The sequence below is a fragment of the Leptosomus discolor genome, chromosome 3 (assembly GCF_034619465.1).
Source record: "Leptosomus discolor isolate bLepDis1 chromosome 3, bLepDis1.hap2, whole genome shotgun sequence".
Classification (NCBI taxonomy): domain Eukaryota; kingdom Metazoa; phylum Chordata; class Aves; order Leptosomiformes; family Leptosomidae; genus Leptosomus; species Leptosomus discolor.
In genome coordinates this window covers 5,909,202-5,922,782 of record NC_141393.1, presented here as the reverse complement: position 1 = coordinate 5,922,782, position 13,581 = coordinate 5,909,202, and the positions used below count along the sequence as shown (strand labels likewise).

The window sequence follows — 13,581 nt, the reverse complement described above, 5'->3', positions numbered from 1 at the left end:
CAAATAGACACAAAACAACAAGCCAGAGAAAATTTTGAAATTAAACAACTACGCACACAAGTCAACTGGTGAGAAAGGATACACAGAGGTGCTTCCCACAAATTTAACTTCATCCCCGCCCAATTAAGAACTCAGCGACAGTAAAGCCCAAGAACACGTGCACCGTTTTGCAAATGCACAACGACGGCTAAAATCAGCCCAGTAACAGAACTGGGGCACACAACAAGTTACCATGCGGTAACAAGTTGCCATGCATCAGCTCGGTCTCTGGTAACTGCCGGTGTGCACAGCTACAGGTGAGGGAAGTCTAAACTAGCTTATTCAACAAAGACTAAGTATGCAAGTTACAACACACTATCATGTGCCCACACAACGTAATTATTTCCACTGTAACAGCAACCTAGTACATATTTACCAGTTACTCTTTTTATGATAAATACTCTTCTCTGTAAAATACAGACCTTAAATATGTGCCCAGTTCAAATCCCACTGAAGATAGTCTGAATATTTTCATCTTCATCAACATTAACATGAGTTGAGTCATTAGTCATCCCTATTCAACCAGCCAAATTTCCTTAGGTTCAAGTCAAGAGAACCTCATTCTTCCCTGTTACTCAAAAAGCCCAATTGTTTCTTGTCAAACTTCCAGGAGAATAAATAATGAAAATAACCTTTATTTAGAAAATGAGCTTGAAAAGTGTCATTCCTAAAAGGTTTCCATTTCAAAAGTCAAAACACAGCTGAAAACCAGGGGTCAGAATAATTTTTTTTATTACAGCAGTGATTTTACTACTCAATACTGTCACATCCACCGTAACAAAATACATAGTTATGCCCTAAAGCCGTTATTCTACAGATTCAAAAGATACACACAATCTGAAATAAATACACAATCTGAAACATGACTATCTCTAGCAACATTTTTCAGGAAGTTAAAGAAACTGGTATAAAACTCTCCTCACTGCATGCAGCATCTATAGACTTCAATGAGCATGCAACTGTGGACAGTCTGCTCTTGTCAATCACCACAAACTGCAAAGCTGAATTTACCAAAGCTTTTTTTGTTTTTGGTTTTGGTTTTTTTGTTTGTTTGGTTTTTTTTAATAAGTATCATTGTTGTACTCTGAAGTGGCATCATCACATGCTGAAAATGAATCCTTCTTGATAAGGAAATTAGTGGAATTCTAATGTATTAGAACAACAGGAACTTATGCAGCCCTGAGCACTCCGTCCTTTCCTCTGCTGTTTCAATCCTTGGCACTAGGAAATGCTCACAACTGCTAATTAACCGAAGAATGTCAATTACTGCTTCACTAAACTATCAAAAATCACTTGAATATCGTACATGCTACTAAAAAAAAAAAAGGCAAAGTGTTTTCACCATTATACAATATGAGAACTTACTTTCTATAAGCAGTTTTTACATTGTAGGAAGCAGCCGAGTTCAAAATAGGAATGCCAAGGTCCATATAAATTTGCTTCCATACAGCACCACTCTCAATCTTTGGGGAAAAAAAAAAAAAGAAAAAAGAAAGGAAGTTTTCAGGCTTTGTTAACAAAGAACATTAAGGAAAGATATCTAACAGAGCCACAAGCCACAGCCCTTAAGAGGGAACAGACATACTTAGCTCAGGAAACATCCAACACTTACATTGTCACACCCACCCTGCTGATATACCAGTCTAAAAAGTTTGAAGAGATTAAGGTCCTTGTAGCCCAGAACAGGTGGTTTATTGATAGGAGTACCTAAGTAAAACAAAAGCAGAAACAAGAAGTTATCACAAAGAACAGCAAGCTGTTTCTTTCATTCCTTTGGCACACGTTTGATTACTAGTATCTTTCTACAGTTTAAAATCTGTTTTTAATACTTCTAAGATATGTCACAAGTCTGTAGTTTCCAACCACCAATTAAGGCTTCACCCTGTTTTGAATGCATCACTTATTTCTGGGTGGTTTACTAGCACACTGCCACCAGCTGCTTGATAACCAAGAGTTCTCGAGCTCCTTTTCAGGAGGCCAATTGCCTGCAGCCCACGGCTCCTCTCTCGAGCAGGGGGGACAGCCAGAATCGCAGCAAGCTCTGCAGAACCCCTGATGAATGCTGGAATACAGCAATGTGCGAAGAGATGAACTCTGAACACTGTGGTCTAAAAGGAATGAGGAAGAAGGGAAATGCTGGATCAGAAAAAAGATACAGGGGCAAACTATCAGAATGTGAAAAAGCACAAAGGCCTAACAGGATGTGAATATTTGGGACAGTTCCGGGAAAAAGAAGGAACTTGGATCAGATGAGTCGCAATGATATAAAGAACAATAATTAATTTCAAAAGGAGAAACCGAAAGTGACTTGGCACAAGTGGCTGTATACGTAGACAGTATTCCTCACAGCAAGGAAGAATATCAAACCTCTTCCCTGCTGCTTCTTATCTTCATGCAATTATATTTAGAATCATTAAAATAATTTTATAGGACTTTGGGAATACTGTCATGACTACAGGAATCAAAACATTCGTACTGAGAGAACAGAATATAGAACAAATCTGGTGGGAGCAGAAATCTTGCTATAGGGACAGAGAAGGGAAAAAAAAGAAAAGTAGACAGGCAGGGGGAAAGCCCCAGTCCTGAAAAAGTCCTGTAAGTTGCTCCATCGACGTATCAGCTTAAAGAACAGTTTCTGGACAGAGTCTTGAAATTCAGTGCACAAATGCTTTCTTCTTTTGCCTCTACAAGTCCCTGACATGATCCCTACCTGGTTTATAGTCTAAGAGTGCTTAAGAAAGGGAGTGAGGAAGGAGGAAAACAGCAGAGGGGGAAGAATCAGGCTACTAGAAAAGAAGGCAATCATGGATGAGTCCAGCAGTGTAGGGATTTTTTTCCCCCTGACATAGCCTCTTATTCCCCCACAGCAGGTCATTCTCAGAAACATTGGCTGTACACAGGAGGCCTCAAAACTGTACTTGATGAACTCCAGTATACTTTGCTACAATACATGATCAATTTCTAAACCCGTGATAAGAACTGGCAATATTGGAGACTTGGAACCGTTCTTTTACGATTCTGTGGTCTAGAACACACCTCTTTAATAGGGACTCAGAGACTCTTTTACAAAGGTAACTTGATCCCCCCCCCATTCTAAAACCCAAGAGAAAAAGAAAAGGGGAAATACTTGGACGCTACATGCACTTTACATTTTACTCTTAGCTCTGGTCATTTCAAATTCAAGTACACCAACATTCGCTGCACTATATGCTGCTATGGAAATATCATTCAGGTAACTTTTGTCAAGAAGAAAGAAAGGAAAAAAAAAAGTAAAAAGGCAGTAGTTGCACTTGTAATCTACCTCCACCAATGTTATTGCAGGATTAACACTGACAGTATTTGAACTGAAATAGTGAGTTCATGAGTAAAATGAATAAATCGAATATATTCTAAAAGACAAAACTTCTTCCAAAAGGGCAGGGTATACAGCCAAGGAACAGAAAACCTTCCATTTCAGTGTCAGTCTCATCACAGCTGCAAATGTGCACGGCTTATGCAACAAAAGTTCTCCCCAGTCAGCAGGTATATCCTGCTCTCCTTACACAGCGCACGCACTGCCAATAGCGTCTTACGCCAGGCCTTCAACTATTCCCATTTATTACAGTCTCACCCAATTCTGCACAGACAGACATTTAAAATACGCTATTTTCTTGTTCTAGCTACAGGACAAAGCAGAGTCTTTTAAGTTGTCTCTTCAGGTGAGTATCACTGCTACATCTGCACATGATTAAGGCAGTTTTGCAAAGGAGACTTGAAGATGGCACATCTCCCGTTCTCTGCTGGTTGAATTTCACCTTCACAAATAGCCTCCTCAGGTTCCAGCCTGAGATTAACAGCAGCAGAGTTCCCAGCCACGGCTGTCACAACAAGAAATCAAGCAAGAGCTTATTTGACAGGGATTGTTAACATAAAAAAGGATTTGTGAAAGCAAAGCAAAACCAAAACACCTCAGGGAGAATTTGAGTTTCCTTTGTGTGCTGTGCTTCAAAGTACTGGAAGCAGACCTGCCACACGTGGAAACGGGTAGAAGTCCTTTTCCTTGCACCACACGGGCTGTTATCTTTTCTCGCTGGCATCAGAACATGCTCATAATAACAACCATTACATTCAAGAGCAATTTTTAAAAGGCATTTTAAAAAAGCGGACTAGAGATTATACAAACAATTTTAAACAATTCAGTGTTACCTCTGTCTTCCATAAACTTGTAAAGCTGTTGGAGGAAGTTGTCCCTCTCTTCAGGATCAAGCTCTTCCTCAGGCTGTGAAAACAAATGCAGTCATAATGAAAACATAAAATATGCAAAGTAACAATTTATTTGTATAAAAGCCCAACAGCAAGCACTAAACCCAAACCACTTCCCATTTGGCCCTGTACCCATGTAATGGTGAAATATGCAGAAAACAAAATGTGCTCAGGAGACTGAAGTGTGCACCTCAGGAGTACATTTATTAGGGGGAGGGAAATAATCTCTGTATATCTACATCTACTTCATGGAATTCCAAGATGCTAGCAGAGACCAGAAGAAAAAAAAAAAAGAAGAAAAAAAACCCCTCTTTTCCCTGCCACGCTTCACGCATGCCACTTTCTTCCTGCCAGCCTGGCAATCGTAGGGATTGCTGGTAAGGCAGTTTGCACAAGGACGACCGCAGCTGTCTTGAAAGAAAAACGTACAGTACGTGTCAAAAAATCTTATCACTACATTATTAAATATAACAGAAAAGTCACAAGCAGTTCCAGAAGGAAACCAGAATAGCAATTTCAATTTCAGTCGTCTCTGCATTCTGTAAACTTTAAGCTTCAGGGCAGGAAGACAGGCAGAGAAATGTAAATGTATATGCTACTGCCTTGTTAACCAGAAAGCAATCTGCCCAGCATCAGAATGAATTTCAGCCCTGCCTGCCTCAGTCAGTTCTGAGCTTCAAAGCCCAACAGGGCTCACTCACAATCAGGCAGAAACAATATCTGTTTCTTATTTTCCTGTTTTTTCTTGGGAAATAATTGGAGGAAATTAAATGCATAAACACAACATCATACAGCATCAGTTACCATTTCCTCATACTGCATATTATAGTGATTATATAAAAAGAAACAGTTATCTATAGAATTAGTTTGTTCTTCCAGGTTAACAAATGAATTATTGCTATAGAAACCACAGCTTTTTTTTCTCTCCATCTAGACTGCGAACCAACTTCAAGATCGAGAAATTTCTACTATCTACTGATTAAAAGCAATACGACTCAAACTATGCAAACTAAATATATCTAAATAACAGTAAACGTTCAGAAATACTTCTGAATAGTTGAATTCAAACCATTTCTTTTACGTGGGCATAATGCCAAACCAGAACCTTTGGTCAGAACAGCAGAACTGTGGGTTAGAAATAGCACTCCTGCAGACAGAATGTTAACCATTTCACTGATGCCCAGCATTTTCAGCTGAAGAAAAGCAAAAAGGAAAGATTAAAAGCTTTTACGTACTTACAGGATGGGGGCATAAAACCTGACTGCAACATTCATCCACCTATGAGAGACATCCTGAATCCTGTACCTACTTCTCTGTGTTGATGATGCGTGAGCCAGGCTGGCACCCCTGACAGAGAGGGTCTGAACCGTGCCTGGCACCAGTGCCAGAGCAGACACCAAATGCTTCTGAGAGGTGACCTCAATAAGACCCGAATAACTGTCACCAAGGAATAAATCACGTAGCAGCCATTTCAAACTCCTTTTCTGATACTGGCCAAAATGAGAAAGAACAACCCTTCGTCAATATGGTAACTGCACCATTAAGAGGCACAGATTTTTATGAGGGGTCAACTTTCATCATGGTTATCCAGTTGTAACTGGACATACTGACTTCCCAGGAGTGCCTACTGTTTTGCATTAGAGTTGGGTTTTATTTTAAATACATCAGCCACCATCTAAGCTGCTGTATCAGCACCCTTCAAAGCTGCACCCAAAGTCCAGAAAACACCTGAGCAACGTTGATGCCACAACCTGTGATCACCACCAGTGAGTGAGCGGAGAGCTAAAATTCCCAAAATGCCTCTTTCCAGCAGGTACCAGGGGTGACACTGCTACCTTCCGAAACCCACCTCTCCTATCCAGACACTTATGCCCATTTTAAGCTGGGCACGATTAAGTTCACAGTGACAATTGTTCAACATCAGTTCTCTTACAAGAGTTCTGTCTCTCCATTTCACTTTTTTTTCTATACAGATGTTGCAAAAAAGGGAGACTGTAGCCAAAGGTAACTTCGAGTGAGAGGCAAAACAATATGAAATTTTTAAGTGGCACAAGTTCAAAATTGAGACCTTTCTGGTTTTCACCCAACAGCCATAACGAAATGCAACATGAGAAAGTTTTTTTGTTTCAGGGTGAGAGGCTGAATGTCATTTAAATTTAACACCCCCCCCAAAAAAAAAAAAAAATCTCCGACGCCCTTTTTTGCTTATAATTTAAAGTTTTATGGGTTTGAGATTTTTTTTCCTCCTTTCCAATTAGCAGGTCACATCCATTACAGAATACTGTAAACAGTAAAACAACGAAATCCACAATGACAGGATCTCTGTATCAGGGACCTACTCCTTTCCCAACTCAACTTCTTACTGCCTTCCAAGTAATACTAACAGCGTTCAAGTGTTTTGTACAATTATTTTGAGAATAACAACCAGCAAACATGCACAACCTGAAACCCACCGAGACAGGTAGAAAACTTGTAACTGTCTTTGCTTCATTTGGTTTCAAGCCACTTTATTCACTATGAGTTTTGCCTCTGTCTTTAGCGTGGTTTTAAACAAGAATATAGCTCTGTTAACCTGACTCATCGTTTACTCCACAGAAAGATGTTAAAGCTTCTGTGGATGCTAACCTGTAGAGCTGAGTGGGAGTACAAAGGACTAAATAGTTTCTTTTACAAAACAAGGAATGCATCTCTACTTACCAGCACGTACACCATATCCTCAATCAGTACAGGGCTAAGGTACCAGGGACAGATCTTTCTTTTATGTTATTAATAGACTGACAATCCCATAAACTCTTCTGTGAAATAAATGCAAGCTAAGAGGAAGAACAACGTGTCCAGGATTTGCAGTTCAGAAGAGCGTATGATCAGCACAAGCTGCTAGAATTAGAGTTAATGTAATTTTGTTGCTTCAGAGTACTTCAATGCGTTTTCATCACTTGCACATTTGCTTTTTGATACCAAGTTTGAACACTAATTAAGGAAATGAAAAGAATTAAGCTAATTGCAACAAGTTAACAGCTATACACCATGTGGAGATGAGAGTGGTCTTAAAATGTTAATTTCTACCAACAAGAACCTGGAATTCAACCATCCTCAACAATGACTCATGCTAGAGCTGCGCCTCAGTCTGAGGAATATTCTGAGAACGCCTGTTAGCATAAAACTGTGAGCAAGGAACCCTTTGCAAAGAACATTTGTGCATGGCATGATGCAGGCCGTGCTTCACAGCAGCCAGAACTCCTACAAACGCATGCACGCCGGAGAAGGATGGCTCGCTAATCAATGTTTAGCTATTTTTTTTAAAGGTTATTCTGCGTATTACACATCACAGCTGCGCAGGGTTTTTTAGTACGAGGGTGGCAGAGCACTGGAACAGGCTGCCCAGAGGGGTTGTGGAGTCTCCTTCTCTGGAGACATTCAAAACCCACCTGGATGCGTTCCTGTGTGACCTGCTCTAGGTGGTCCTGGTCTGGCAGGGGGGTTGGACTAGATGGTCTTTTGCGGTCCCTTCCAACCCCCGACATTCTGTGATTCTGTAATATATATCAAATAAACCACTTGTTTCTGGATACCATGCTTCATTACCTCTGAAAATACCGTATTCCTGTATTTAACTTTTCAAGTCAGCTTTTTCAATGTTATCTTGAAATACACATAGGTTGTACCAGAAATGGACAATTCCGTTATCATTTTATGTGGTCTCCCACAGTCACTTCAAGAAACTGCGAAATGGGAAACAGGAACTAGTTTGAAGCAAAATGTAAATATTTCAATAGCTCACTACCGATCATTTTTAGGAATCTCAAGGCTCCTAAAACACATCATGGCCTCCATACACTCATCCATCCTTATGAACTTGGGTGCTAATAAAATATATGGTAATGACTTATCTCGAGAACTGAAATCCTTGCTTCTTTGCAGAACAGCGGCATTGGAAAATGCTTCTGGCATTTTCCCTGCTCAACAACGTAAAGCAACCGTGACCAACATTTCTTAACGCTGTGGTGATGCAAGAACCCTAAAAACTTTGAATGAATGCACACTATTAAATATACTACACATACATCCTTCAGGTGACTCAAAATGGAGACTAAGAGAAAATTCCTCTAAGCATACCCCTGGAGATGCTACAACTCTTTCTTCAATGAGAGGCATGGAGACCAGCCAGCCAGAGTTTTTTTCTGAACATTTTTTGCATGTTGGATTAGGGGGGGGAAAAGTGAAAGAACAAGGAACTGCTATTAAAATGACATAGAGAAGTTGGAAAAGTCACTCAAAGACAGTGTTATAATCAATTCTACAGATAAGATTTAAATCCCTTTTCCCAGGTCTTGATACTATAAAAAGAGACACTTTTGAAACTTGTAAAATTCAAACTCTAAAGCGCGAATTCCTTACTTTCACTCTGATCTTACAGGTATGTATTTAATAAGAACATGCACTGAAAATATATTTCAAGTAGCTGCATGTTAAAATCTTGATTCTTTTGGAATCAGAATGGAGACAGAGAGGCAAAACCAAGTGTTGCCTACACGTTCCCTTGTAAAACAGGGAGTATTTGACTATTCCATCCTGAGAAACAAATAGGTACGATTTCTTCTCTGACAGAACAACTTAAATACAATCAAATACAATAGTATATATATATATATGCTGATTTTTAATAAAAATCAGGTGATGTTCCAAGAACTTCTATTTCTACGTGGAGATACTGGCGTTTAGATTTTCTTTCCTTTTAGCTGTAGTGCATTCTTTGACCGCCAAGTGTACAGATAAGAACCAAAAGCAATATCCAGATTTTTATCTAGATTCAAACTGAGTGATTCTTTAAGTTTTCATTTGATAAAAAATTTCTTCACTTTTTACGACACAAGCAATACCCAAACCTCACACTGTGAATGAAAAGTAATCTTGAGTTGCACCATATATTGCAATTATTGCCAAAACCCCCAAAATTTGAACACACTGAGCACCTCACTGTAATGCAATCCCTGTTAAAGCAAATGACAAACAATTTCCACATGATCCTCCTTCGTAGTCAACTCTGGACCACACAAGTCCGTTACCACCGACGAGGAGGATTCGCATCTCACCACCACCATATTGGTTCCCACTCCTTAGCTTACAAAAGCTGTCAAAAAAACACGTAAAGCCTGCAAACCTTGTTGTACCCATTCTGCCATACTCTTTAAGATATCATGAAAGGCAGCACAATGAGAGAGACAGTCTCTGTCAAAACAAAGTTACAGATTTTAGCCCAGCTACTGGAAAAATGGTAGGATCTATTATCACCAGCTACAGTGGATCCCTCTGCTCCATGATCATTATAAAAGATCCTACTTCATAAACATAGGATCCTTTCCATTCCCAGAATTAGACCCTTCTCACTGAGTTTATCCTCTCATTATATATTAAGTAGGTCTGTGTCCATTTGATTGATTTAATGAAGGCCTATCACGGCTGGTCAGCAGCTGGCCAGGCCTTGACAGCAATGCTGCTGTGCATTTCAGAAGACACGGCTGGGGGGGGGGAAGATAATTGTGAAAATCTCCTTCCCATCTCCAGTAATGTAACAATTCGCAGTTCTAAAACAAAAGGTCCACTGAGAATATTCTGCGAGGAGGATGGACAGAAGCTATTTTTGACCTTGATAACAGAGGAGAAACTCTACAAGATGCAAATGCAAAATTTGAGTAATTCAGCATCTAGTCAAATAAAGATAAAAAAACATCATTCACTTGTCGATTCTCTCTGCAACCGGTATTACTGCCTTTCTAAGGGAAAAGAAAAAAGAAATTATGACAAATTCCCTAATGCTGTCTAATTGCAATATTTAGCATGGCCCACGATTAAAATAAGAATATGTATTGTAACAGTTGAATCAGGAATTTCATTTAGTGGGCCGGCATGACAGTTCTGCTCTGACATAATCTAAAAAGATTAATACCTGTCTTCTGCTACGTAGCTTCAGCATGAAGATGCTCACCTTATTTTTACATACCTTCTTGTCACCTGGAAATAATGGATTCTACACCTTCTCCTACCAGCACATCTACCTGTCTGAGATCCTTTGCTTCACTACTCTACATTTAGACTATTCTTTAAAAATAACCTCTATTTCTTTTACAGGAATGCCTTTTTTTTTTTTTTTTTTAAACCACCAAGCTCCCCTCCCCCTTCTTTGTTTGAAACACACACCACTTTTATGCAATAGCCATGAAAAATTATATTAAAAATGGATACTAGAAAACTAGTATAGCAATCCTTGATTTTTAGTGACTGATACTCTGCAATTTTAACCAGTGTTAATACAAACAGACCAATACAGACTGCAACAGTTCACACCCTGCAAAATGTGGCCTATTCAGTCCTTTTCACTGCAAACAGAGGAAAAAAAAGCCCAGAGGATTTTATATTCTGCACACATTTATCCTTATATTTCTCTAATCATACCATTACTCTCATATACACATCTATTCCATTTTCCAGAACGCTGTTATCAAGGCATAAAATTAACACCTAAAAATAGATTCTTATTGTCTTTATTTTTTTTTTTTTACCTGGAAAGATCTACCCTGGCTGCACGCTCCACCAGGCAGTTCCCAGATCAGAAATCTAAGTCAAACCCGCATTCTTAACAACCATGTTAACATCACGGACTGAGACACGGAATCCTTACCTAGGAGCTGCATTCTTTCAAATGTAAAATGGTTTTACTTCCTTTCTATCTAATCTGCCCACTGCCTGCACATATTTCAGCCTGACTTCCAAGTATTTCCCCGCTCGCTCTCTCCCTGCACGGCATCCGCAGTTACACGGCATTACTTACATTCTCTTCCATATAAAATAAAATCATAAAAAACCCCAAAAATAAACCGAGCCCCCCCAGACATCACACGGAAGGCAAAGAAAAGCGACAGCCCATCTCACAGCATCTGGCAAGCCTCCTCTGGCCGCCGGCCAAGCCTCCGCTCCGCCGCCGCCCCCCCCCCCCCCCCCCCCCCTTCCCCGCGGCTCCGCTCCCGCCTCGGCCCCGCCGCCCCCCGGCGCATGCGCGGTGCCAACCAACACTCGGTTGCCGCGGCAACGCCGCCGGCCGCCTCCAAGCCCGAACGGCCATTCCGCGGCGGGGCCGAGGAGGCCGCCGGCTGCGGGGGGGGGGGGGGGGGGAGCGGCGGGGAAACGGCGCTCGGGCTCCGCGGGAGGCCAACGGCACCGCGTTCCGCTACGGGAAGGGCCGGGCGTGTCTACGAACATCGCACGGCGAGGGGGGAAAACCCCAAACCAACCCCACAGCCAACACCCCCCCCCCCCACCGAATCAGGCATCAAGGTGAAAAACAGGGAGCAGAAATGAATGAAATTCTGGAAAAAAGCGTTCTGAAGACAGGAAGAAACTGGCTAGCTTTGTGGGAAAGGAGCCACTCACAGTATCCCGCTGCAGATAAACCTTTTAGCGTGAATATTAAGGCAGAAAGTCCACCCACGTCGGAGCATTCCCAACCTGTGACACTGGTGTTCAGAAAAACCGACACTTTCAAAGACACCTGCGCTGCTCTCAAACAGCATCTTGGGCACCAAATAGCTTTAACAGGCACCGAGCATTAGCTCATACTTTCAGTCAGCCTACTGCTTTTGCTTTAATATTGTCTTTTTTTTTTTAAAAAAAAAAAAAAAAAAATCCAACTACTCTTTTCAGAAACACGTTGCTTTTTACATAACCTACATATAAAGCACAAAAGAAAAACACTAAGTTACTTTTACTTAAGGCTGTATTACTACTATGAGGCTCAGCATCAATTTGTTGTTTATGTCTCGCCTTTTGACCCAGATTCTCTCTATCACTCTTCTCTGCCTTGAATTCTTAATTTCTGAGATTTGCCTCCCATTTCGGCAGTGGATAATACAGGGCAATCTGCCACTGCTCACAAATCCCAGTAACGACGGCTGTAGCAAAGGGAAGATGTACAGGTCTGAAAAGGTGTTGAAGTGAGTAAACTACGTCTGAGAGTACAATGTTGGTAAGTGCAGGATCTTTAGGCACGCAAGTTATTCAATTACCTTTGAAGAACAACTGAAATTACCCAGACTTACCGCTACGTCTTCAGTCTTCTCTTCTCTCTTTTCTTCCTCTTCATCAGTTTCTGCAGCAGCTCCATCTTCCTCATCGCTGCTAGAGGACTCGAGAATTTCACTTATGTCCATTTTCCAGCTCCGAGGAACGCCCTTCGTGTTGAGAAACGTGCTTGCCTCCTGTAGCCCTACGGAAGAAAGGGCCCTGGTTTTACCTCATCCACAGTATTCAGTCACAAAGCGTTTTCCATTTTCTTTTCACATTGCTGTAAATCACAATGCCAACTTAAACCAAAAATGGAATTAAGTTATAAAACAGAGACTTCGGCTCTAAACCACTCAGTTGGTCAAATTTTAAAAATCGAGTATCGGCAACTCGAGGAATTTAGGGTTGAGAACACCCATCCCCTCCACAGCACCCAGTAACTTTCCAGGCAGAGGACCCAGGACCACTGCTAAGGTTCACACCTCTGTACGGGAGCAGTACCACCGACAGGCACCTGCATTTACCCACATACATTCCATGCAACTGCCAACTGTTCTGTTTCTGCATGACAGATAAATACTGTAATAAAGCTATTTAAAAAAGTAAACTCATCGGTTAGATCAAGTACCATGACTTACTTTTTTTTTTCCTAAATATCTTCATGTCTTAAAGTTTAGATTGAAGGGAAAAAAAAAATAAAAGTGCAAATGTTTTGTTGAAGAGCACTGCCTAAAAAGATTACATTAAATTAATGTTTGGAACAGAGGAAAACCACTAATGAACAAGGCCGCGATGGCACAGGGAGAAGTCACACTCGTACCATGGGAATACCTCAACTCCTTTCCCTTGAAGAGGCACTCCAAAGGGGAAAACAACAAAACAAACCCTGATAACTCCAACCCCCTCAAAAAAAATCCCTTTCTTCAATTTATCGTAAACCTGGCATCTCATCTTTTTTTTGGCTGTTCTAAAGTTCTCATACTATGAAATAGTTACGAAGAAGAAAGTACGTGACATTAAGAATTACGCAATCAATCAAAACCACCTCAAGCTCTCATTTGTATCATGTTAAATCTTTATTTGTTAGGGGGCTATTCCACACCTTTACTCAAAACAAAGGAACTGTTGCTGTTGAGCAAAGTTTTTTTCTTGTTAGTTTTTGTTTTATTATATATTTTAAATATTTCCCCTTAACAAATTTTGCGGTTCGAGGTCTGATTGAGAGAAACAACTCTGAAAGTT

The 13,581-nt window shown here is 40.6% G+C and overlaps 1 protein-coding gene across 1 annotated transcript in view; it reads right to left on the bottom strand.

The window, feature by feature from the left end:
* Positions 1 to 13,581, bottom strand: part of ARID4A (AT-rich interaction domain 4A) — a 49,823-nt gene that overhangs the window by 13,572 nt on the left and 22,670 nt on the right. The window contains 4 exon segments of the mRNA XM_086461965.1: positions 1,405 to 1,502; positions 1,652 to 1,746; positions 4,225 to 4,297; positions 12,375 to 12,541. Coding sequence (XP_086318091.1) covers positions 1,405 to 1,502; positions 1,652 to 1,746; positions 4,225 to 4,297; positions 12,375 to 12,541 — 433 coding nt within the window.